Raw genomic sequence first — 23,724 nt, forward strand, 5'->3', positions numbered from 1 at the left:
ATAATTCATAATGACATTTGTTTGTTGAAAACTCAATGAATCATGCAGAGAAATGTTCCTCCAGTAATCTGTGGTGTTTACAGGCTGCCTGTAACCCTGCTCTTACTGGAGAGCCCTTTGACCAGCAGACCCTCTGACCCCTTGGCCCTGGCCCCCAGTCTCTGACCCTGACTGGGTGTGGAGAAGCAGGAGAGGAGGATGAAGCTGGTACTCACTGGCTGTGGAGAGCAGGAGGAGGGAGGAGAGAGAGAGGAACAGCAGACATCTCTCCATCTTCAGCGCAGACAAACGCACCCTTCCACAGAGCAGAGTGGATCCTCACACCTGCACCTCTGAGCTCTAAGATAAACTGAGCCCTTCCCTGAAAGACATTTGCTGTGGCCTCCCATTTCCCTTTTTTTGCTCAAATGTAGGTTGGCGTTTAAGCCCAGCATGAAGTCACACGATTCTATTTCAAGATCTTGATTGATCATAGATCATGATTAGTTCATCAGTTGAAGCTTGGCTAAAACAGAAACCTGCACCCACCCCGGACCTTTCTGGATAAGATCGCCTGAAAGTATTTTGAGCATTTCCAAATGAAGTTGACATTTTTACGATTAATAGTTTTTGAGAAGGGGAGCTTTGTTTGACAGCAACATGGCATTACCAGACACGGAGCTAGCTAGCTACTGTTACTTGACACTGGTGCTGAAACTATCTATCGATGTATCTATCTATACAACTTATATACAAGACACGGAGCAAGCTAGCTATCAATTGATCCGGTGAGAAACGATTTAACGTCAGTGCACTGCCGGACTTGCCAATTGAGCAGGTGCAGATACAGACTGGTGCTGGTGTCAAACCAAAGCTCTTGTTCTCAAAAACTACTCATTATAAAAATGTCAACTTAGTATGACAATGCTCAGAAGACTTTCAGCTTGTCAGAAATATTTAAAAAATATTGGACATTGTTGTCAAAATATATACAGTACTGTGCAAAGGTTTTAGGCAGGTGTGAAAAAATCCTTTCAAAAATAGAAATGTTAATAGTTTATTTTTATCAATTAACAAAATGCATAAACAGAAGAGAATGAACAGAAGAAAAATCTAAATCAAATCAATATTTGGTGTGACCACCCTTTGCCTTCAAAACAGCATCACATCTTGGAGAACTAGCCACAGTTCTTCTGTGGATTTAGGCAGCTTCAAATGCTTCTGTCTCTTCATGTAATCCCAGACAGACTCAATTATGCTGAGATCAGGGCTCTGTGGGGGGCCATACCATCACTTCCAGGACTCCTTGTTCTTTACACTGAAGATAGTTCTTAATGACATCGGCCAACTGTTTGGAGTCATTGTCCTGCTGCAGAATAAATTTGGGGCCAATCAGATGCCTCCCCTGTATTGCATGATGGGTAAGTATCTGCCTGTAAATTCGCAGCATTGAGGAGACCATTAATCCTGATCAAATTCCCAACTCCATTTGCAGAAATGCAGCCCCAAACCTGCAAGGAACCTCCACCATGTGTGACCTGGCATAACACCACTCGATTACGCCACCTTGGGAATTATGCCCAAGGAAATAGTTTAAGAATTTAAGAATTAAATTAACAAGCAGAGACATGAGTTCAATATTAAAAACAGAGTTTATGCGTTACAATCCAACAAAACAGTAGAAAACCCACACAAAAACCCACACGCACCCAGTACCCGCTGATATCCTGAGAAACTGTTTGGTTAAGTTCCAGGTAGGAGTTAAAGCAGCCAGAGCATGGTTTTTTTGTGCTGCGATATCAAAACACCACAGGCCTAAATTTCTGTTAAACACAATTAATCCTGACCCTTCCTCTGTGATATGATGATTTTTTAAAATGTCTTTATTTCCAAGATTGATGACATCTGATCTCACATCCCACCTCCTGCACATGGTCCTTCCAGCCTTCCTATGCACACTGTTGTCTTCAGTCAGTTTCAGCCTGTCTCTCTTTCCGTCCTGATAGATACAGTGTCTCATATGAAGCCCACTACCTGCCCTCTTGACACTATCCTCTCACACCTCCTTAAAATGGTTTGAGACACAATTGGTCCCAGCATCCTATCTTTTATAAACCACTCACCTCAGGCATTGTCCCTTCCTGCTTTATTATTATTATTATTTTTTTTAATTTTGAGAGAGAGAGAGAGAGAGAGAGAGGGAGAAGGAGAAAGAGCAAAGGAAGAAAACAATATGAAGCCTTTGAGGGGAGGGTAAAACAAAACAGACAGAGTCACTAAAAATAACAATAAATGAAAAAAAGAATAATAAAAAGAATAATAAAGTGTGGAAAGAGTGACTTGTGTACACATGGATACGCAGACCAACGGGCAGATAGACAGGAGGATGAACAGACAAACAGACAGGTGGACAAGTGGGTGGTTGTTGATTGGAGCGAAAAAGTAATAATAATAAAAGTAACGATGGGGAAAAAATGAAATAAAATAAGAAGAACATGATGAATATGAATAACACATTCTTAAATACAAAAGAAAAAGAAAAAAATATATACAAAACAAATAAAAATAAAATAAAAATAACAAATAACAAAGCAAAACCAAAAAAAAGGAATAGTAAAAGGAAAATATGCATGATTACGGATGGGTTGGATTGGGATTTGGCATTGTATGGATAGTGTTTCTAGAGTATGTGAGTATATGTTGGTTAGGGTGGGGTTGGGGGGTTAGTCCACAGGCAAATTGAATGATTTTATGAAAGGACCCCAAATGTTTGCCACGTGTGAGCTTTGGCGCTGGTGTGAAATTAGTTCCATGGTCCCTTCCTGCTTTAAACATGCAGTGGTTCAGCCTCTGTTAAAAAATCCAAACCAAACCCACTATTCTAAATAACTTCTGCCCCAAAAGTCTTGGAAAAAATAGCTCTTTCACAACATTTATTATTAACCAAATTACAAAACCAAATTAACATCTTTGAAACGTTTCAGCCTGGCTTCACAGCCCTTTACAGTACTGAACCTGCGCTCCTTAAAGTGTCGCCAGAGAATGCTCTATTTTAGGTCAACCATGATTGGACCGGATTATGCACACAGGTGCCATTCAAGGCCATCGATCCATTATCTTAACCCGCCTATCCTGAACAGGGTCACAGGGGGGCTGGAGCCTATCCCAGCATACATTGGGTGAAAGGCAGGAATACACCCTGGACAGGTCGCCAGTCCATCGCAGGGCAGATACACTATTCACTCACACAAAATGGTTTCCCTCTTATCTAAAGAACAGGACCTTCTCAGTTAACATCAAGTGCTCCTCGTCCTCCTCTGCTCCTATTCCATGTGGAGTCCCCCAGGGTTCAATTTTTGGGCCATTTATTTTCTGCCTGTAAATGCATCCTCCTCGGCTCTATTGTAGAGAAATGCAATATTCCACTGTAATGCTGACGATATTCAGCTTTACCTCCCTATAAAAGCAAACGACAAGTGCTCGCTTAAGAGCCTGTGTGATTGGCTTGCTGACATCGAAGACTGGATGACTAAATACTTTCTCCAACCAAGAGAAAGTAAGATGGAGGTGATCCGGCTCGGTCCACCTGACACTCTTAGAGTTCTCTCTATTAATCCCTCTATTCACTGCACTAAACCCCATGCCAAAAGCATTTTTGATTCCACCCTCACGGTCAACAAACACATTAATTCTGTCATTAAAACCAGCTTTTTTCAACTCGCTGCTGCAAGGCTTTTAACAGGTAATGTGAACACATCACACATCACACCAATTCTCGCTTCCCTGCACTGGCTCCTGGTTAGATTTAGGATTGATTTTAACATCTTGTTGTTTGTTTCTAAAGCACTCAATGGTTTAGCCTTCTCCCCCCTCCCCCCATATCTCTGATCTCCTTCGCCCATATTCTGTGCCCAGGTCACTGAGGTCTTACACCCAACTGCTCCTCTCTGTTCCTCGGTCTCGACTAAAGCTAAAGGGTGACAGGGCTTTGCTGTGGCCGTACCGAGACTGTGGAACAAACTGCCCCTCTCTATCAGGTCTGCACCATCCATACACACCTTCAAACCCCAGCTCAAATCCATTCACTTCTTCACTTCTTTTCCCTTGCTTTGAATTCCACCAGAACTGTCTTTGTTGTCATTTTTGTTGTATCTTTATGCATTATTATTGCAGTACTACGGATTGTAACATTCTTTTCCCCATTCTGATGGTTGACGGGAACATTAACTATGCATTGCACTGCTGCCACACAACTGGGTGATTTCGATAATCGCATGAATAAGTAGAAGTAATAAAGTAAAAATGTTCCTAATAAAGTGCTCGGTGAGTGTATATGCATTTTAAATAGGAAGCAGCCTGCTCCTTTTACTCTGCAGCTATTGCATGTACTATGCAGCACATCAGTACCAGGGTAACACGCACTCTTCACGCTTCTTCCTCATGCCCTACCTTCAGGACAACTAATTGTATCAATAACAGTTTTTCTCAAACTGTACCTTAGTCCTCCCTCCTGATTTCTGATACCTTTCTGATATCCCTATCCCTCTTGTGATGCTTTAACTTGTGGAAGAACCTATGCACTTGTAAGTCGCAAAAATGTAAATGTCTTCAGTAATAGAGTTTGTTTCTAGCATTGCGGAGTAGCAGAAATGGAACATTATCTTAGATCAGTATCTATGGAACTGAGAGGCCCACAGATAAAGAGCTCCACTGATATCACCACAGGAAAAAGTCAAAAGATTAAAAAGTTATCTGCAGTGCTGTGCTATGCTGGGCATACAAGTTTATTTTGTTATTTTCAGTTTTCACTTGTTTCCATATTCATTAATTAATTAATGGCATTTTAGCAGACGCTCTTATCCAGAATCATTGTTCATTTTGCACCATAGCACATACCTTAGTAAGCAGATCGGAGTTTTACAAGATGGTGGTACACTACGTACTGTCAATAACAGATGCTGAATTACCTTGTTGCTTTCTTAAAATGCAGCAAACATTTGAGCAGAGGAACTGTTCTATGAGATGTGAGAGAAGATACTAGTCTTCCTGACCACAAGGGCCTCAGAGAAAAAGAAAACACTACCTGTAGCACACCATGTTCTTTCTTGGATTATGTTTTTAACAGCCAAAGTTAAACTACAGTGCTGTCAGGGAGTATCTGGACATTGGAAAAAAAAAAATCTGTTCCTTTGTGTCTGATTGCATTTTCCGGCTAAACGGTCACTCAAAAAGACTCAAGAGACTCTTGTGGTTCGTAACATGCCGGTTTTGCAGATACCATGGCTCTCTTGGGATGATACTTTCCCTCTCGAGAGAATTACGGCACTTCCTTCCCTGATCTCCCTATGGATGGAAGTATATGTAAAACGGAAGACACCCTAATGACATGTAACAGGGCAAAGACTGGAAAAGTGAAAATGATTTCCATAGAAGAGGCATGTTCTGCACTCAGCCGTGATCCCCTGCAGTATATCTTTCATGTTTTGTTAAATTTCCATTCCATTAAAAAAACTTTTTCTTTTAGTTGACAACATGCTTTAAAAATGTTGTATGAAACATGACACATATTCAAAGTTATGTGAGCTTGAAATAAAATATATTGCATTTGCTGTTGTTAGCTGAGGATATTATCTGAGTGTGTCATTTTAAAAGGTTTAGACAGGTCTGACTCTGGATCAAGGCTGCTTCAGCCCTGCTGTTGAAGATGCCACAGGCATTAGCACTGACTAACATGGACCAAGTTTATTTTTAATAGTGGCTGTAATATGTTTCATGAGAATGTAGTATGGTTGTGTAATGTATAATGAAAGTGCTGTCACATGGTAATCAAATGTATCGCTGTGAAGAGAGTCTGCCACATTTTCAGTGAATCAAATACAGAAACATTTTCTAAATAATTTTACATAAGGCTATCGCTAGGTGGTGAAGCCTTGGTAGACGTGTTGAAGGCGGGGGAAATGGGCAGACGTAAAGACCTGTGTGACCTGAAGGGCCAAATCGTTATTGCCAGACGACTGGGTCAGAGCAACTTCGAAACGCTCCCGGTCAGCAGTGGTGAGCACCTACCTACAGTGGTCCAAGGAGGGACAATCCATGAACCGTCTACAGGCAACAAAGGCCATACCATCTGGTCCAAACTGACACAAGGGCTACTGTGGCACAAGTCACAGACTATTTTAATGATGGCTACGTGATGAATGTGTCACAACACACCATGTTACATATGTCAGTCAGAGTGCCCATTCTGACCTCTGTCTACTGTCGAAAGCGGAATGGTTTAAGGAACATGACAAAGAGTTCAATGTGTTGCCCTGGCCTCCAAATCCCCCAGATCTCAATCCGATGGAGCATCTGTGGGATGTGCTGGATGAACAAGTCCAATCCATGGAGGCCCCACCGTGCAACTTTCAAAAATCTTTTGCCAAATATAATCATCAACATCCCATATTTTTAGACATTTGGATTCCACAAATTGAAGAATTATACAGATTTTGAGAGAGCATTTCATAAAAATGAAATATATATTTTTTAATTCTCACATGTATCTCTTTGTCTTCATCAATACCAGCATATTAATGGCTGCACATTAATATATTTTCAAGTAAAGCTTAAAAGACTTATTTTACTTTGTTCTTTCATTTTTTAAATTCAGTTTTTTATTGTGTATTTACGTTTTTATTCATTTGCTTGGAAAACTTATTGCAGGGATGGGTAGAGTACATTGTTTATTTATTTATTTTTTTACATTTGTGACTCTGAAATAGGGGAAGAGTAACAGAGCTACATTACACTTTAAAAATAATGTAACACAGAGTTTAACATCTATCCAATTTAATACATACAGACACATGGTGACATACATATTCAATTTCAGTCAATTTATGTCAATTTACTGCATCAGTGACCTAACCTAGAACAAACATACAGCAATCAAAGCAAACTAACTACACGAGGATCACAAGTGCAGCCCAGGTGAATCAGAAACTCTGCTCATACTGTACAGATGCTGCACTCTAAAGACACAACATCTTCCTGTTCCCATTCCCTAAAATGCCCCCATGACTGCACCCCCAATTTCCCCTCCTGCAAGCTGAGAAACATTACAATGATGAAAAAAGAGTCCTGAGCTCTCAGACTTCATTCTCATTTCACATGAGTACACGGACCCAGCCTCTGTGTGTTTTACATGCCAATTTCCACATTCCCTCCAGTGTAGCGGACAGCTGGTTCATCAGATGGCCCTGTACATCAACAAACACGTACAGACACAACAGATGAGAGAGAACTGTGAGTGAGCAGAGCTGCAGCCTGAGCCCTGAAACACACATCATGTTTTAGAGAGTAAGTGTGCATCCCAGTGAAAGCACATCACCTGGTCTCCTGTACCATTTCACACACAGTACAATGGTGGCCAGCAGGAGAGGAGCAGCACCCAGACCACACATCACTCTGCCTGTGGAGACACAGAGATGAGGGATGCATACTGCTATACATTGCTCCTGTGCTGAACGTCACTCTGAACATAAGCATCTGCTACAGTAAGTGTAGTGTAATGCATCTGCTACAGTAAGTGTACTGTAATGCATCTGCTACAGTAAGTGTATGCAGTGTACTGTAATGCATCTGCTACAGTAAGTGTATGCAGTGTACTGAAATGCATCTGCTACAGTCAATGAATGCAGTATACTGTAATGCATCTGCTACAGTAAGTGAATGCAGTTTTCACACCAGTGTATTTATGACTGTGGAGAAAACAAATCACCCTCACAGAGGGACAAAGGCAGCTGGAATTCTTTTATGAATACTATTTAGAAAAGACATTCAATAATGAACGCCAGAAAAGTATGTTGGCAGTTATGGAACAAACAGGATACCAGAATTACCAGAAATTATGTGGTTTTTCATTACATTACATTACATTATTGGCATTTGGCAGACGCTCTTATCCAGAGCGACGTACAGTTGGTTAGACTAAGCAGGCGACAATCCTCCCCTGGAGCAATTCAGGGTTAAGGGCCTTGATCAAGGGCCCAACGGCTGTGCGGATCTTATCGTGGCTACACCGGCTACACCGGGATTAGAACCACCGACCTTACGTGTCCCAGTCATTTCCCTTAACCACTACTCTACAGGCCGCCCCAATTAACCAATTAAGTATCACCCCTTTTCTTGACACAAATGACATACCCAAAATAAAAGCACAGTTAAAAACAGAATGAAAAAAAAAAACCCAAACAGGCCCAGCCTGGTGAGACCTTAGGGGTATCACAAATAATATCAAAAATCACTTATTTCTGGTTTTTCAGCCTCTGTTGTCAGAACTGAATGAATGTTGAAAAATGAATATTGTATTCAAAAATAAAAAATGCAACTGGAGAACAATACACCCAGTTCATTATAATTGGTTGTCCTACTTGCACGTGGAAGGCCTTTTTGATGATATTTAAGACATAATTATCAAACGTGACTCATTGTAGTATTTTAAGCATAAAATATGCACAGAGTTTCCTGTGTGACATTTCTACTTCATGATTCTCCATGGCACTGCTCTGCCCTGATGCTCTTTCTTTTGTAGAACTGACACAGGAAGCACGTTTTTGGAGGCATGTTTTGCTTCTTTTTTTTAACGTTTTGAGACAGGGGGGCAGCCTTGGCAAGACCAATTTGTGCTCCAGAAAGAAACACTGCTTTTTGAACACAGATGGCAACAAATAGTCTGTGCTCAAACTCATGGAGTCAATTTCAGCATGGTTAAACCTCAGCCTTAAACCCCCTAGACCACAGGACTACACTGAACAGCTACTGTATACAAATCTGTGGAATAAGGTTTAGCGTTTTCAGTCATAATGCAGTTCTGTGATCTAGGGGTTTAAACTCTAGGTACTGTAAGCATGCTGTAATCCACTCCATGATTCTCGAGAGTCTAAAATAAATTAAAGTAACCTTATCCTTAGTGTTTAGTAAAAGTAAAAATGGCAGTCTGTAGTTGTAATGTGGTGAGATCATGGCTGTTTCTGACCCACAGAGGGAACTGCTGTAAAGTTGTCACTGCTTTATTGAGTGTTTCTGCCTGCCTGACCCATTTGGGTCAGTAATGGTGATCAGCACGAGTGCAGCCACTGAGTGCTGCTTGTTATTTGTCTTGAGGCTATGGGAGCAGTGATTCTACACACTAACACACGCCACACACACTGTTCTCCATGCAGGGGTCAGAGGGGAGGGCAAACTGGTGACTTTGGGTGATGTTACTGGGGGGGGGGGTTGTTAGGATGACACATTCTCTGTAGACTGGCTTGGTGTGGAACAGTTTGTAAAGGAGGCACGTCTCTGTCTGTCTTTTTCCTGGTTACCTGTCCCTCTCAGATGTGTGTGTGTGGGACAGGGGTGTGTAGGTTTGTGGGAGGAGAGCAGGCAGTGTGAGATTCTCACTAATGGATGCAGAGATAAGAGCCACATCAGGTCAGTTCCACTGCTTTGCCTTTACATCTCTACCCACTGCTGTTTATTATGCATGTGTGTGTACATGTAACATATTATGTGCTTGTGTATGCACTCATGTGGATGTGTGTGTGTGCATGTGTGTGTGTGTGCATTACATTACATTACATTATTGCCATTTGGCAGACGCTCTTATCCAGAGCGACGTACAACAAAGTGCATACCCATAACCAGGGATAAGTTCGCTGAAAGACCCTAGAGGGAAGTACAATTTCAATTGCTACCTGTACAACAAAGATATATTATTTTTTTTTGAGAACAAAGAAACAAAGAAACAGAGCAAAAGTGACCAAAGTTAACTATCCAAACACTGCTTACCTAGCCAACTAAGAATACCGATACACAAAGCAAGTCACAGAGACAACAATTAAGGTTCACAGGGAGGTAGGGAGGGATGGGGAGAGGTGCCCACTGCATTATGGGACCTTGCAAGTTTTACACACAGAAGAATATCAGTCAGCACTCACCTGTTACCTGTATGTGGACAGGGTGACTGTACTCTGTGTACCAGCACTCACCTGTTACCTGTATGTGGACAGGGTGACTGTACTCTGTGTACCAGCACTCATCTGTTACCTGTATGTGGACAGGGTGACTGTACTCTGTATACCAGCACTCACCTGTTACCCGTATGTGGACAGGGTGAATGTACTCTGTGTAACAGCACTCACCTGTAACCTGTATGTGGACAGGGTGACTGTACTCTGTGTAACAGCACTCACCTGTTACCTGTATGTGGACAGGGTGACTGTACTCTGTGTACCAGCACTCACCTGTTACCTGTATGTGGACAGGGTGACTGTACTCTGTGTACCAGCACTCACCTGTTACCTGTATGTGGACAGGGTGACTGTACTCTGTGTAACAGCACTCACCTGTTACCTGTATGTGGACAGGATGACTGTACTCTGTGTAACAGCACTCACCTGTTACCTGTATGTGGACAGGGTGACTGTACTCTGTGTACCAGACTGGGTTGCTCCTCCCTGCTCTGCAGCTGTACTCCCCGGTGTGTGCAAGAGCTGCAGCACTGAGGGTGTACGAGCCTTCAGCTGTAGTGGCAATGAGGGCAGTGCCACTTGATCCATCTCCTTTGTACCAGTAATATTCCCAGCCAGCAGAGGGCACTGTGACCTCACAAGAGAGACTGACAGCTTGTCCTCTATATATCCACCCATGTGGAGAGACCGTCAAGACAGCCTGGGGTGTCTCTGTAAGACAGAGAACAGACTGAGCTTCTCCCTCATAATAATGTTCTCATCAAACATACAGTGTAAACGGGCTTTAACCTGGTATTCAGCTGAGCGCATTTCACTTATCCATGTACTGGGAAACCATGTGACCGCCTCAGAGTAGGTGTGGGTGGGGTCAACGCTCTAACTGCTAGATCGGGGGTGTCTAATCAAATGGCAAATGGTTTGCATTTATATCGCGCCTTTATCCAAAGCGCTGTTTAATGATGGTTCTCATTCATCCATTCACACACACACACACACACACACACACACACCAACAGCAATTGGCTACCATGCAAGGCACCAGCCAGCTCATCAGAAGCAACTGGGGGTTAGGTGTCTTGCTCAGGAACACTTCGACACACCCAGGGGATCAACCAGCAACCCCCCGACTGCCAGACAACTGCTCTTACCTCCTGAGCCAATGTCGCCCCCAATCTTATCCAAAAAGGACCGGTGTGAGTGTGAGTTTTGTTTTTGCCCAGCACTACGATTCAACCGCACTACGGTTGAATGTGACACTTGCCAGTTGTCTTTAGGCAACAATAAAACAAATGTACATCAATTAGCTATGATTGATAGACCGTGTCCCCACTTTCCACACATTGTGGTTTGTTACCATAGCTACCTCCATGATAGACGCTCGCGTTGTGAGTTTTCACAAGCTAGCTAACTTACTATTTCAACTATGATCGATAGCTACGGTAAGGATGCTGGCTTATCCAATCATAATTTTTGCGAGCTAGCTAGCCAAGTTAAGATAAAAACACAACTATAAGTTAACGTCCTATGAAACCAAATTATCTAGCTAGCTAACGTCCTCATGTGATGCACTGCAAGGAGAACATTCTCAACCGGTTGAAAACAGGACAATACATTTAACAATACATACACGCTTATCTATCCAAAACTAAAGAAAGGATATATGTAATACTTTCATGATCGTGTTTCTTCGATGCCCTCTTGTGCAAATTGCATATAAAAAGCAAGAAAGCGAGACCAACCACCAGGCGTTTTTTATTGTTAATAATGAAACTCAAGATTCAGTAATCAGTGGCCTATCGATGGCAACCTGCAACCGATGTGGCGCATCTGTGAGGTTCCCCATTGTAGCTATTTTTAGCATGAAACAAATCATATATAATCTGACATGACAAACGTACAAAAATGAAAAACAGGGTTTTCCAATGGCAGTGCAGATCACAACGCTGCAACTTATTTTGGGGCGTTTTTATAGCTTTTTCTGTTTTTGTTCTTTGTCGTTGTAGTACTATGACTCTTTTACTACTGATTTCAATGGGAGCAGCTGAAATGTGCCGCAGAAAGGGGGCGTGGCATTCCTAGGACGCTTCAGTGACGCATAACCGCTCTGATCTAGGAGACGACACGCGAGTTCGACGTGCCATTTTTCAGAGATGTTGTCTCTGTTCTGTATGTCACCGCATATTGGAATCGGTTTGTAAATTCCATGTATTGGAAGAAAGTCTGGATGCTTCCCCATAAATACCTCATTGTGGATGAGGTTAAGGAGGTGTCCTTCAAAATGATTCATAAATACTATCCGGCCATAAATACTACCCTGCCATATGCAGAACAATTAAAAGAGACATAAACACAAACTGCTCTTTTTGTGATGAATATCCAGAAACAGTTTTATGCCTATTTTGGCCTTGTTCTCACACCAAGAAATTGTGGCAAGACCTTTGCAGATTTTTCATTGATAATATCTTTAAATAATTTAATTTATTTTGGGAAAAATAAATTTGATATTGATGCTGGCAAAATGTTTCATTCATAAATGTAAATTTAGTAATAAAAAACCTTACTTTGTTGTTTTCATGAAAGATGTTGAACGATATGTGAAACTACTTTCTAATTCAACAAACAAAAAGGCTATCAAAGCACTTAATGTTATTTCTTATATTTTTCGAGTGTGATATACCCCTGGCTCTTATGTTTTTGTTCTGTTTGTACACTATTCCCTGTATACTGAATTCTTACTGTATTCCTTTGTTAATTAATAAAATAAATATATTACGGTGGCAGTGATGATGAAGATGTTAAACCTGTCCATTACAAAGAGGTGGAAGACAGGGTGGTTTGATTATCTCAGAAACTGCTGTACTTCTGCTGAACGATTTTCACACACACTTGTCTCGAGATTTCGCAAAGAATGGTGCAAAAAACAAAAAGAAGTCCAATTAGCAGCAGTTCTGTGGGCATAAATGCCTTGTTAATGAGAGAGGTCAGAGGAGAAGGGCCAGACTGGTCAAAGCTGACAGGAAGGTGACAGTAACGCAAATAACCACACATTACAACAGTGGTTTGCAGAAGAGCATCTCTGAACACACAACGCGTCTAAGCTCTAAGTGGATAGGCGACAGGAGCAGAAGACTCCAGTCTAAAAGATGAGTCTAATGTACACCTAATAATGTGCTCACACTCAGTGAGCACTTCATAAGGTTTTTATTAGACTTTTCTTTGGACTTCTACTGCTGTAGCCTATCCTATGATTTGTTGTGTGTTCAGTGAGGCTCTTCTGCATACCACTGTTGTAATGTGTGGGTTTTTTAAAGAACATTGGTAAGAGCTGTATAACACTGAGTCCTACCTGAGCAGATCACTCCAGCATCCTCTCCATGATTACAGTTATGTTCACCCCATCCTCGTGACCAACACTGCTTCAGTGAGGATTCTGATCCACTGCAGTACACACCATCCATCCATATTCTCCCAGACCCTGGTCCAAAGTGAGCACCTCCTAGTGCATCTACAGCATCTCCACAGCCCAGCTGTCTGCACACCACTCCAGCATCCCTCATCTCCCAGCCATCATCACACACTGTCCCCCACTCTCCATCATGGTAAACCTCCACTCTCCCAGCACAGGGGCTGCTACCCTTCACCAGCCTCACATCCTCCCTGCCTGAGAGAGAGAAAGAGAGAGAGAGAGAGAGAGAGAGAGAGAGAGAGAGAAAGGGGGAGAGAGAAAGGGTGAGAGAAAGAAAGCGAGGGAGGGAGAGAGATGAACTCAAATTAATTAATGAAATACATAATTAATATAACTCTACAAGGGCTTCCTCCCTGTCCAAATTACTGGTTTCAAAATAAAAGGTCCTTTCACCGAGGTGTTCGCTAGATTGTAGAATGCTTTTAATGGTGGCCAAAAGTGCCAAAAGAAGTGAAGATAATGCATTGATTTTATCCGGTATACAGTACATGAACATCTTCTTCAGGAACATGGTTCTTTTGTGCAGACACTGTTGATAGATCTTTAAAATTGCTTAACCTGGTGTAGCGTGGGTTTATACCCCCAAGTTGTCAAGATACCCACACACCAAATCCAACGACCAGTGACACATGGTGACAAATAGTTCCCCCAAGTTGTCCGTATCATGGGCGGTACTGTAGGTTGGTTCGGTCTGATTGATCGCTCCATGGGATCAATACGAGGAGGGACGTAATCTACTGCAGAACACTGTCGGCACCTGATTGGACAGCACTGCGTCCGTTTGTTTTAGCAAAACATCACAATATGGCGGGTCCTATTCCTCTTAACCAGTCCATTAAAATATGTTTTTGAAAACATCTGAAGAGCAAAATAAACAAAATACACTTGCTGATTCACATTTTACCAACAATACCTAGTTTGAAAGTTTGATCCTAGTTTTGTGAGCCATGCGAGCAGTGCTGGACTCAGTTGATTTGCATGGGCAGATCACGATATGTAAATACAGAACCGCCAAACGTACACGGCACTCACCAGACTGCAAACTTCACGCACCGCAAGCCTCTCCATAGAAAATGAATGGAATGTGTAACATGCCCGATTTTCTCTGTGAGCACACTGTGATTTTCTCTACTTCCGGTTAATCCGATGGTCCACCAACAACACAAGGTTTGGAAAAATCCAAAGAACATGTCATCCGTCGGCCAGCATAAATATTGGCCACAAGGGGGCGCAGGAGCGTAACTGTCCAATAACCATTCTCCATTGGAATGAATGACTTCTGGTGTCAAGCCGATGATGCGCTGAGTTGTGAACACAGCGTAAACACCTTCACTGTGGATTCAAAGGGTAAGACCCCAGCAGTGTCTGCAGGAACACAGAGTGCACCCGAGTCTCTATCTCCCTGGCTTTGTACACTGTACACCAGTGACATGAGCTCTGTCTGTCACATGACAGATGAATGGAAAATGGTCTGCATTTGTATCACGCATTCATCCAAACGCTGTACAGTTCATGCTTCTCATTCACACACTCAAAAACCAACAGCGATTGGCTGCCATGTGTAAGGCTGGACATCTGGCATTATCACTCAGGGCTGGTCAGCTTGCTGGTTTCCTCTGGTACTGTGGAATATGTGGTTGTGAAGTAATTTAACCCAGGAGCATGCACCATTAACCCCCAGTATCTCCACACCCATACGGGCAGGAGCCTGTGGGGGAAGACTCAGGCCTCCAGCCGTAAAACTCGTTACGACGGGGCAACATCCTTTACGGCAAGGGAAGGTTTCAGAGGGCACGGCCTGTTAGGCCCTGACCTTCTCCTGAACCCCCCTTCATTGCTCTCTCCCTCTTTACTCAGTCACTAAATGATGTGTACAGCATTGGATGTTTCATGACAAAGTCAGTTTCGATAATATTCATGTTTGGTATTATTCTGATTGTTTCAGTGCGACTGGTGCAATGGTTTCATTTCTGCAACAGCAAACCCTGGACATCATAACCAACCAGGAACCAGGGAAAAACTGTGTGGAGCTCTGCCCCAGTGAAAGCCATGTGCCTCAAACCCCCTGCGTTTCCTGGGGAGGCGTGGCTCCAAATTACAGATGGGTGACCCATTTTTAGAGTTAACATCAAAGGCCAGATTTTGGATTTAAGGACAGTAAACTAAGCATTCTGGGAGGATGCAATCAGTCTCTCCCGTGCACACCGTGCACGTAATTTCTACGTACAGGGTGTCTGTAGCCAGACTCCCGTATGTAGCTTTTGTTACCAGGTATGACTTTTAAGACTCCGTAATTTGGTTTCCGTTGTGATGTTTTTTGATTTGGAACTAGTTTGTAATTACGTGTATGTAACCTGCCTGGTAAAATAAATTGTTAAAACTTGATCTGTTTGGTTTCGCTTACTGACACTCAAAGTTATACAGGGAATGCTTGGTTTACCCCCTCAAACTGGTCTAGGGAGGATGATTATTTCCACTTAATGTATCACGGCGTATAGCACCCGTAGGCCTATGTTGGTAAATCCCTCGCCTCCGCGTGGTAGTTCATTCATGTCGAGCACAGCCGTAGCTAGGTTGGTCTGCTTGGGTCCCTAGGCTGTAAACAGATATACCCAAGACTAGCTATTCCTGCGACCTCTGTAATGACTACAGATAGCTAGTCAGTTTGTGAGACGTGCACATAACGCGCGATGTGACATGCGGCGGTACCAGCAGAGGACTGTTCGGAGAGTAAATCTCAGTACAGGATTCCTATGGCGATCAAGTCAAAATTATCAATAAGAAATCTACCTAATGTGGATAACTAATCTAAATTATTATTCTAAAATGGAGTCAGATAAATGAAGGTGAATCTATTGGCCCTATTGTGGAGATTCTGGGTCAGCCCAGACCAGTAAAGAGCGGAAGGCAGAGTGGTACTACTGCCTTTGTATCGTGGTTTATTTATTGGCTGATCTAGAATCTCCGCATAGGGGCCACTAATTTTTAACCCGATTAGTATTCTTTCAGCAACACCAGAAGGACGAGCACGCTGATACCTTCAGCCCTCGCTAAATTCCGTCGTTGGGTTAGCGTAGGGTTTTACACATGCAAGGCACCAACAAGCTTGTCAAGAGAAATTGGGGGTGAGGTGTCTTTCTCAGGGAGACTTCGACACACCCCGGGCAGGGAATCGACCCTGCAACCCTCCGACTGCCCTCTGACTGCTCTTACCTCCTGAGCTAATGTCACCCCACTCGTGCAACAGCGCTCATCTCTCAGTGAGATGAAGCCCCTACAGCTGCTACAGGTGTGTACCTCTCAAGGAACACACCTTAGCCACAAGGTGGAGAAAACAAATGGTTGTAAATGTTAAAATACTTTTACATTACATTACATTACATTATTGGCATTTGGCAGACGCTCTTATCCAGAGCGACGTACAATAAAGTGCATACCCATAACCAGGGATAAGTTCGCTGAAAGACCCTAGAGGGAAGTACAATTTCAACTGCTACCTGTACAACAAAGATAAGGACAAGGGCCATTTTTTTTTTTTTTTTTTTTTTGGAACAAACAAACAAACAAACAGAGCAAAAGTGACCAAAGTTAACTAACTAAACACTGCTTACCTAGCCAACTAAAAATACCGAAACACAAAGCAAGTCACAGAGACAACAATTAAGGTTCACAGGGAGGTAGGGAGGGATGGGGAGAGGTGCTGCTTGAAGAGGTGTGTCTTCAGCTTGCGCTTGAAGGTGGGGAGAGATTCTATAGTTCTGACCTCAACGGGGAGTTCGTTCCACCACCGTGGAGCCAGAACAGACAGTAGTCGTGAGCGTGAGGTGGAGGTTCTGAGAGGGGGAGGTGCCAAGCGGCCTGTGGAGGCTGAACGAAGTTGTGTGTTCAGAGATACTCGTCTGTATACCACTGCCGTAATGTGTGGTTGTTTGCGTTTCTGTCGACTTCCTGTCAGCTTCGACCAGTCTGGCCCTTCTCCTTTGAACTCTCTTTTGAACAAGGTGTTTCTGTCCGCAGAACTGCTTTTTGTTTATCGCACCATTCTCCACAAACTCTAGAGACTGTTGTGCATGAAAACCCCAGGAGATCAGCAGATACTCAAACCACCCTGTCTGGCACCAACATCAAACAGTCACTTAGATCACATTTCTTCCCCATTCTGACATTTGGTCTGAAAAACAGCTGAACCTCTTCACAATGTCTACATGCTTTTATGCATTTAGGTGCTGCCACATTATTGGCTGATTCTGTGCAAGGTTTCCTTAAACTGAAAGGTATTTGCTGCTATGCCTGTAAAGGCTTCAAGATTGCAGAATGCTTTTTACCATTGGCCAACACGGCCTAAAGAAGTGAAGAACATGCATTGATTTTTTATGCTATACAGGATAGAAACATCTTCTTGACACTCCTGTGACAGCGCTCATCTCTCAGGGAGAAGAAGCCCCTACAGACTGCAGGGACACACGTTGGCCACAAGGGGGAGAAAAACCTTTTACTTTGTCAGACACTAAAACTGTTTCACTACCCTGATAATTGGAAGGAGAATGCTGATATGGTATTAAAAAGCACTTGCAGATATCAGAAGTTCCATGCCATTACAAAAATGGACATAGTCAAAATGTAATCAGGATCTACTTTGTACAAAAAATAAGAGTTGTAAAACTTTTATTTAGACTGAGATGATGTGCCTTCTTATTGTAGTTTGGTAGAAACAGTTTTAACATTATGTTGCATTTTGTGGTCAAACGGTCACCCAACCATGGAGCTCAGTAGACCCCTGTGGTTCCTAAAACGGAGGTTTTGCAGATACGTTGGCTCTCCTGGGATGATACTTTCCCTCTCCAGAGAATTACTGCACTTCCTTCCCTGATCTTTATTACACTTTAATTCCCTCTGGATAAAAGTATCTGGAAAATGGAAGACACCCTAATGACATGTAACAGGGTAAAGACTGGAAAAGTGAAAATGATTTCCAGAGAAGAGGCATCTTCTGCACTCAGCCGTGATCCCCTGCAGATGGGGAAGGATGGTTCCTCTGAAGAAGTGTCGAAGTGAATCTTGGTTAAAGAGTAATATCCCAACACATATAATTGATGTATCTGGTTTTGTTTGTTTTTGAAAAGACAGATTGATGGGCAGGGGGGGTGGAGTGTTGATCTATATTAGAGATACTTTTAAATCTGTTCAAATGAATCTGGACACACCTTTAGAATGCGTGGCTATTAATGTAGTCTTGTCAACAAAAATGAAATGTAATCTTGTGACACTATGTAATCCTCCCTCACATGGTGTTTCATTTTACCAGGATTTTGATGAATTCATTAAACAGATAAATTGTCGTTGTGAAACTATCTTTTTCAGAGACTTCAATATAAATTGGTGAACAAAAGCAGAGAGCAAAAACTGAAAACAATGTATTCAAAACATAATTTTCACCAAATAATTAAAGGACCAACAAGACTTACTAAAGTCACTAAAACCCTTATTGATTTGATCTTCACAAATAGAACTGAGCGAGTGACAAAGACGTACAATTTAATTACAGGTCTGTCCGACCATAATATGATTTTAATTGTTAGAAAATTATCCAGAGTTCACAGGCATCCCAAAGAATAAAATAACACAATTTGAAAATGAATTACTGAATATTAATTGGGATAACATTAAACAAATTCAGGATTTAAATACCTTCTGTACTACAATGACAAAAACACTTTATAGATGTGATTCAGAAATACACTCATTGAAGCACCCACAGCGTAGTAGGGCTTTACTGTGGCAGAATAAGGATATTCGCCACATGATGAAAAAACATGTTACTTCATGCAGTTGATCACAGAATCAGAGGGGAAAAGCTTGGCACTTTGGAAGCACTGAAATATTTTAGCCAATTGAGTGCTTAACCCACAAAAATCAACAGTGGAATTGATTATAGAAATGAGTTAGTAATGATAGTATTGAAATTGCAAACAAATTTAATAAATGTTTTACTCAATCAGCTGAGGAAATGGCAGCAAGTTTCCAACCAGTACAGGTAAAAGATACACTGAGAGACAAATCAACGTCCTTTTCTATTAAAGAAGTAGATCAAAGAAAGACTGGTAAGGTTATCACGCAGTGAAGGCAATCTAAGGCCAAGGATAATTTTGTTATTTTGTTTACAAAAAAAAACATAGTTCTCTTCTCTTAACGGCAGTAACACATGTGGTCAATTTATCAATCAGAACTAATGAGTTTCCTCAGCATTGGAAATCGGTAACTATCACTCCAATTCCAAGTCTGGAGCACTTGACCAGGTCTGTAACTACAGACCAATTTCAATTTTATCAGCACTCTCAAAGGTTCTTGAAAAAACAGTTGCTGAACAACTTGTTGATTACCTTGAAAGTAATCACTTTCTGCACCCCAAACAATTTGAATTCAGACCAAGGTACTCAACAGAGTTGGAAAACTGTTACCTCACTGAAACTATAAAACAGTCATTAGATGAAGGCAGTGTAGTGGGAGCAGTATTTTTGTACTGTGAACCATGAAATTCTTTCAAATAAACTGCAACGATTTCATTTTTCAAACAATGCAATAACCTGCTTTAGATCTTATCTTGAATACACAGAGCAATGTGTTAGAATAAATTCTACCCAGTCATCTGCCCAAACTTGCCAAATGGGAATTCCATAAGGTTCAATTTTAGGCCCTTTACTTTTTAGTTTATATGTAAATGACTTACCTGATAGCTGTAAAAGAGTTAGATGCCAAATGTATGCGGACGACACAATTATATATGTGCGTGCAAAAAACCCTCATATGACAGCAGAGATGCTCACAAAATAAATGTCTGGTGTGTCACAGTGGCTCTGAAATAATCATCTGACTCTGAACTGTAATAAGACGGTCTCAATGTGCTTTTTAATAAAAAATACATTTCAATGAAAATTTAAGAATAAAGATTGACGAGCAAGAGTTAGATGAGGTACATGAAATGACATTTTTAGGTGTTAATTTAGACTCTCAGCTTAAGTTCGATAAACATGTAAAGAGGTTGTGCAAAACTGTCAAAACAAATTTCAATTGCTTCCGCTTAATTAGACATTACATACCTATTAAGGCAGCACAGCAGTTTATGCATGCCATTATATTTTCTCATTTATCATACTGTATAACCGTTTGGGGCCAGGCCAACCAAACTACACCCATCAGGTCGTTATATAAACAGGCACCATTGCCTAATTTTACAGAAACATAACATGCTTTGACAGTTTTGTAAATGTACCATTTATTAAACTTATTTTTAAGTGTGAACAACCTTGCCCCAGAAATAAAACAAACAAAACAGTGGAATCAGAGGTGCAACAACTGGAAATCACAGAGCAGCAAAACGCAGAACAACATTTGGTCAGTCATCTTTCTCAGTAAGAAGTATACAACTGCGGAACGCATTACCATCTGAAATTAAAACATTGAAAGAGCTCAAGATTTTTAAACACACATGCTGAAACTGAAGCAAGTCTGTGAACACTGATTTTATGTATTATTAAAATTTAGATTTTTGTCTTTGCCCATTTTAGTGTTTGTCATTATTTTAGTCTTTTATCTGTACCGCTTTTTAATGTTTAGGTATTATTTTTAGTTCAATGCTTCTGTATTTCCCGTTTTAATTTTAAAAAACCTGGCCTTGGACAGGGGTTGCACATTAGCCATGGCTAGAAACCTGTAGGCATCTACTTTGCATTTTATATATGAAGCAAAAAGTGTTTTTAATGTTTCACATTTGTGATGGTTTTGTTTTCAGTCAAATTTTGTTTTCACCAAGAGGAAACAGTTCATATCTGTAGTTGCGCTTCAAGAAATGCCTGCCCGTTAAACAATCACTATTTATCAGTACATCTTTTTTAAATTTCTTGTTAAATTTCCATATTTATTTATTTATTGTATTTTAGTTGACAACATGCTTTTAAAAAAAAGGTTGAGGATATTATTTTAGGATTTGAGGATCTGTTATTTTAAAAGATTTCCAGAAGAAGTCTGACTCTGGATCAATGTTGCTTTAGCCCTGCTTAGAAAGTTAAGGTTTCCACAGGCGTTACCACTAGTACTCAGTAATAGTGTTTGTATACTATATACATATATATATATATATATATATCTATAATTTTTTCTCTGTCATTTTTTTTAAGTATATATATTTTAAATAATTATTAAAGTGCTCTCATGAGGAAATGAGCACTGCTGTGAAGAGAGTATGCCAATTTCCTGTGAATCAAATACAGAAACATTTTCTAAATAATTCATAATAACATTTGTTTGATGAAAACTCAATGAATCATGCAGAGAAATGTTCCTCCAGTAATCTGTGGTGTTTACAGGCTGCCTGTAACCCTGCTCTTACTGGAGAGCCCTTTGACCAGCAGACCCTCTGACCCCTTGGCCCTGGCCCCCAGTCTCTGACCCTGACTGGGTGTGGAGAAGCAGGAGAGGAGGATGAAGCTGGTACTCACTGGCTGTGGAGAGCAGGAGGAGGGAGGAGAGAGAGAGGAACAGCAGACATGTCTCCATCTTCAGCGCAGACAAACGCACCCTTCCACAGAGCAGAGTGGATTCTCACACCTCTGAGCTCTAAAATAAACTGAGCCCTCCCCTAAAGGACGCTTGCTGTGGTCCCTCATTTCCCTTTTTTGCTCTTATTTAGGGACCCTAGATTTTTTTCTTTCACAATCATGTCAAGTTCTTAATTGTTTGGGTCAAGTATTTGAAAGCAAACACGTCAAGGTTAACTTGCATGCTGCTTATAGTGGAAATTGTTTGATTGCTTTCATGCAAGAGGGGCAGAGTAGTGCTGTTCAACCACAGGTAAATCATACTGGTAGATGGACAGGAAACTACTAACAGATATTGGTAGGAAACTCCACGTTCCCGATTATTGTTTCAACCTCCTTGAGACCTGACTTGGTTTTGTCCTCAGAAAGGGATCAGATAGTTTTCTTCATTGGGTTACCAGTGCCATGAGAGGATGCTTTTGACATAGCATTAGAGAGGAAGAAGTCAAAATGTCATACAATGCAGTAAATGGTGTATCTTCGTGCAGATCTGATTTTTATTTGATGTGAAACTAGAAGATCAGAGCTACACAATTAGGTATCACTTTGGTCAATCCATTTAGGAGATATAGCTTCTTAAAGTATGTGTGTGTCTAACAGAAGTGGTTTTGTGAAATGAAATGTGTTTTTTGAGCTTAGAGTTTATCACATAGAAGTGACCTAGTTGTAACCCATGTGTCATTTGGTGTTGCAGTGAAAATGTCTTAAATACAATTTATGTAGCCAACAGAGGTTTTACATTATGTGGGGCGGCTTGCAGCATTGTGGTTAAGGTAAATGACTGCGACACGCAAGGTCGGTGGTTCTAATCCTGGTGTAGCCACAATAAGATAATAAGCCCTTGAGCAAGGCCCTTAACCCTGCATTGCTGCAGGGGAGGATTGTCTCCTGCTTAGTCTAATCAACTGTACGTCACCTGATTACTTCCCTCCACTGGCTGCCTGTCATGGCTCACATCAAATTCAAAACATTGGTGCTAGCCTTCCAAGCAGTCAAGGGGTCAGCTTGAACCGCGATGGATGGATGGATGGATAGAGGAGTTAACATAATAAACCTTCTAACGTTACCAATTTATGAAATTGAAATTCGGTTCAATTCATTAGCCGTCACAAACTGAACGGCTTGACGAAAGTAAAAGCAAAGGCGATCCATGTTGTGAAGCCACTTTGCTTTTTAGGCTATAGGCGAACAGGAGAAACCACTGAATCCACTGTTTGTCTCCGTCAGATTTGGCGTTGAACAACGTAAAGTTATTGCATCCATATCGAATGCATTTCTGTTAATTTAGCAAACCCATGTGTCATTTGGTGTTGCAGTGAAAATGTCTTAAATACAATTCAGGTAGGTAATATGTTTTAGATTATGTAATGTGAAGTGTGCATATTATTTAGGCTACTTCAGAAACTGTAATAAAGAGTTAATTTGATTCATCAGTGACTATGAATGGGAAAACATGCTCTAAAATTTATAGGTGCTTAATTATGATTTTACCAATATGGTATTTTATTATTAAGACCTGAGTGATTCAATTTGTGTCCTAAACTAATATGAAGAATATGAAAGATGAAATCTCATCTTGGAATGGCATTTGCTTTTGTAGAGGGGGATCAGTCAGCCTCCACACCAGTGCCAGTCAGGCCCCAGTCAGCCTCACAGACAGGCCCACAGATAGCACCAACGCCAGCCT

At 41.4% G+C, this 23,724-nt stretch overlaps 1 protein-coding gene across 1 annotated transcript; it reads right to left on the reverse strand.

Annotated features, from left to right (window-relative positions):
* Positions 1 to 77: 77 nt before the first annotated feature.
* LOC133121432 (scavenger receptor cysteine-rich type 1 protein M130-like) lies at positions 78 to 22,019 on the reverse strand. The gene is made up of 4 exons (XM_061230595.1): positions 21,939 to 22,019; positions 13,324 to 13,638; positions 10,520 to 10,688; positions 78 to 171 (listed from the first exon to the last, which is right to left on the reverse strand). Exons 1-4 carry the CDS (start codon positions 21,994 to 21,996, stop codon positions 78 to 80), a joined length of 636 nt encoding a protein of 211 aa, XP_061086579.1. The 5' UTR covers positions 21,997 to 22,019.
* Between the last annotated feature and the right edge of the window lie 1,705 nt (positions 22,020 to 23,724).

This window comes from Conger conger, chromosome 2, assembly GCF_963514075.1.
Source record: "Conger conger chromosome 2, fConCon1.1, whole genome shotgun sequence".
NCBI classification, from domain to species: Eukaryota; Metazoa; Chordata; class Actinopteri; order Anguilliformes; family Congridae; genus Conger; species Conger conger.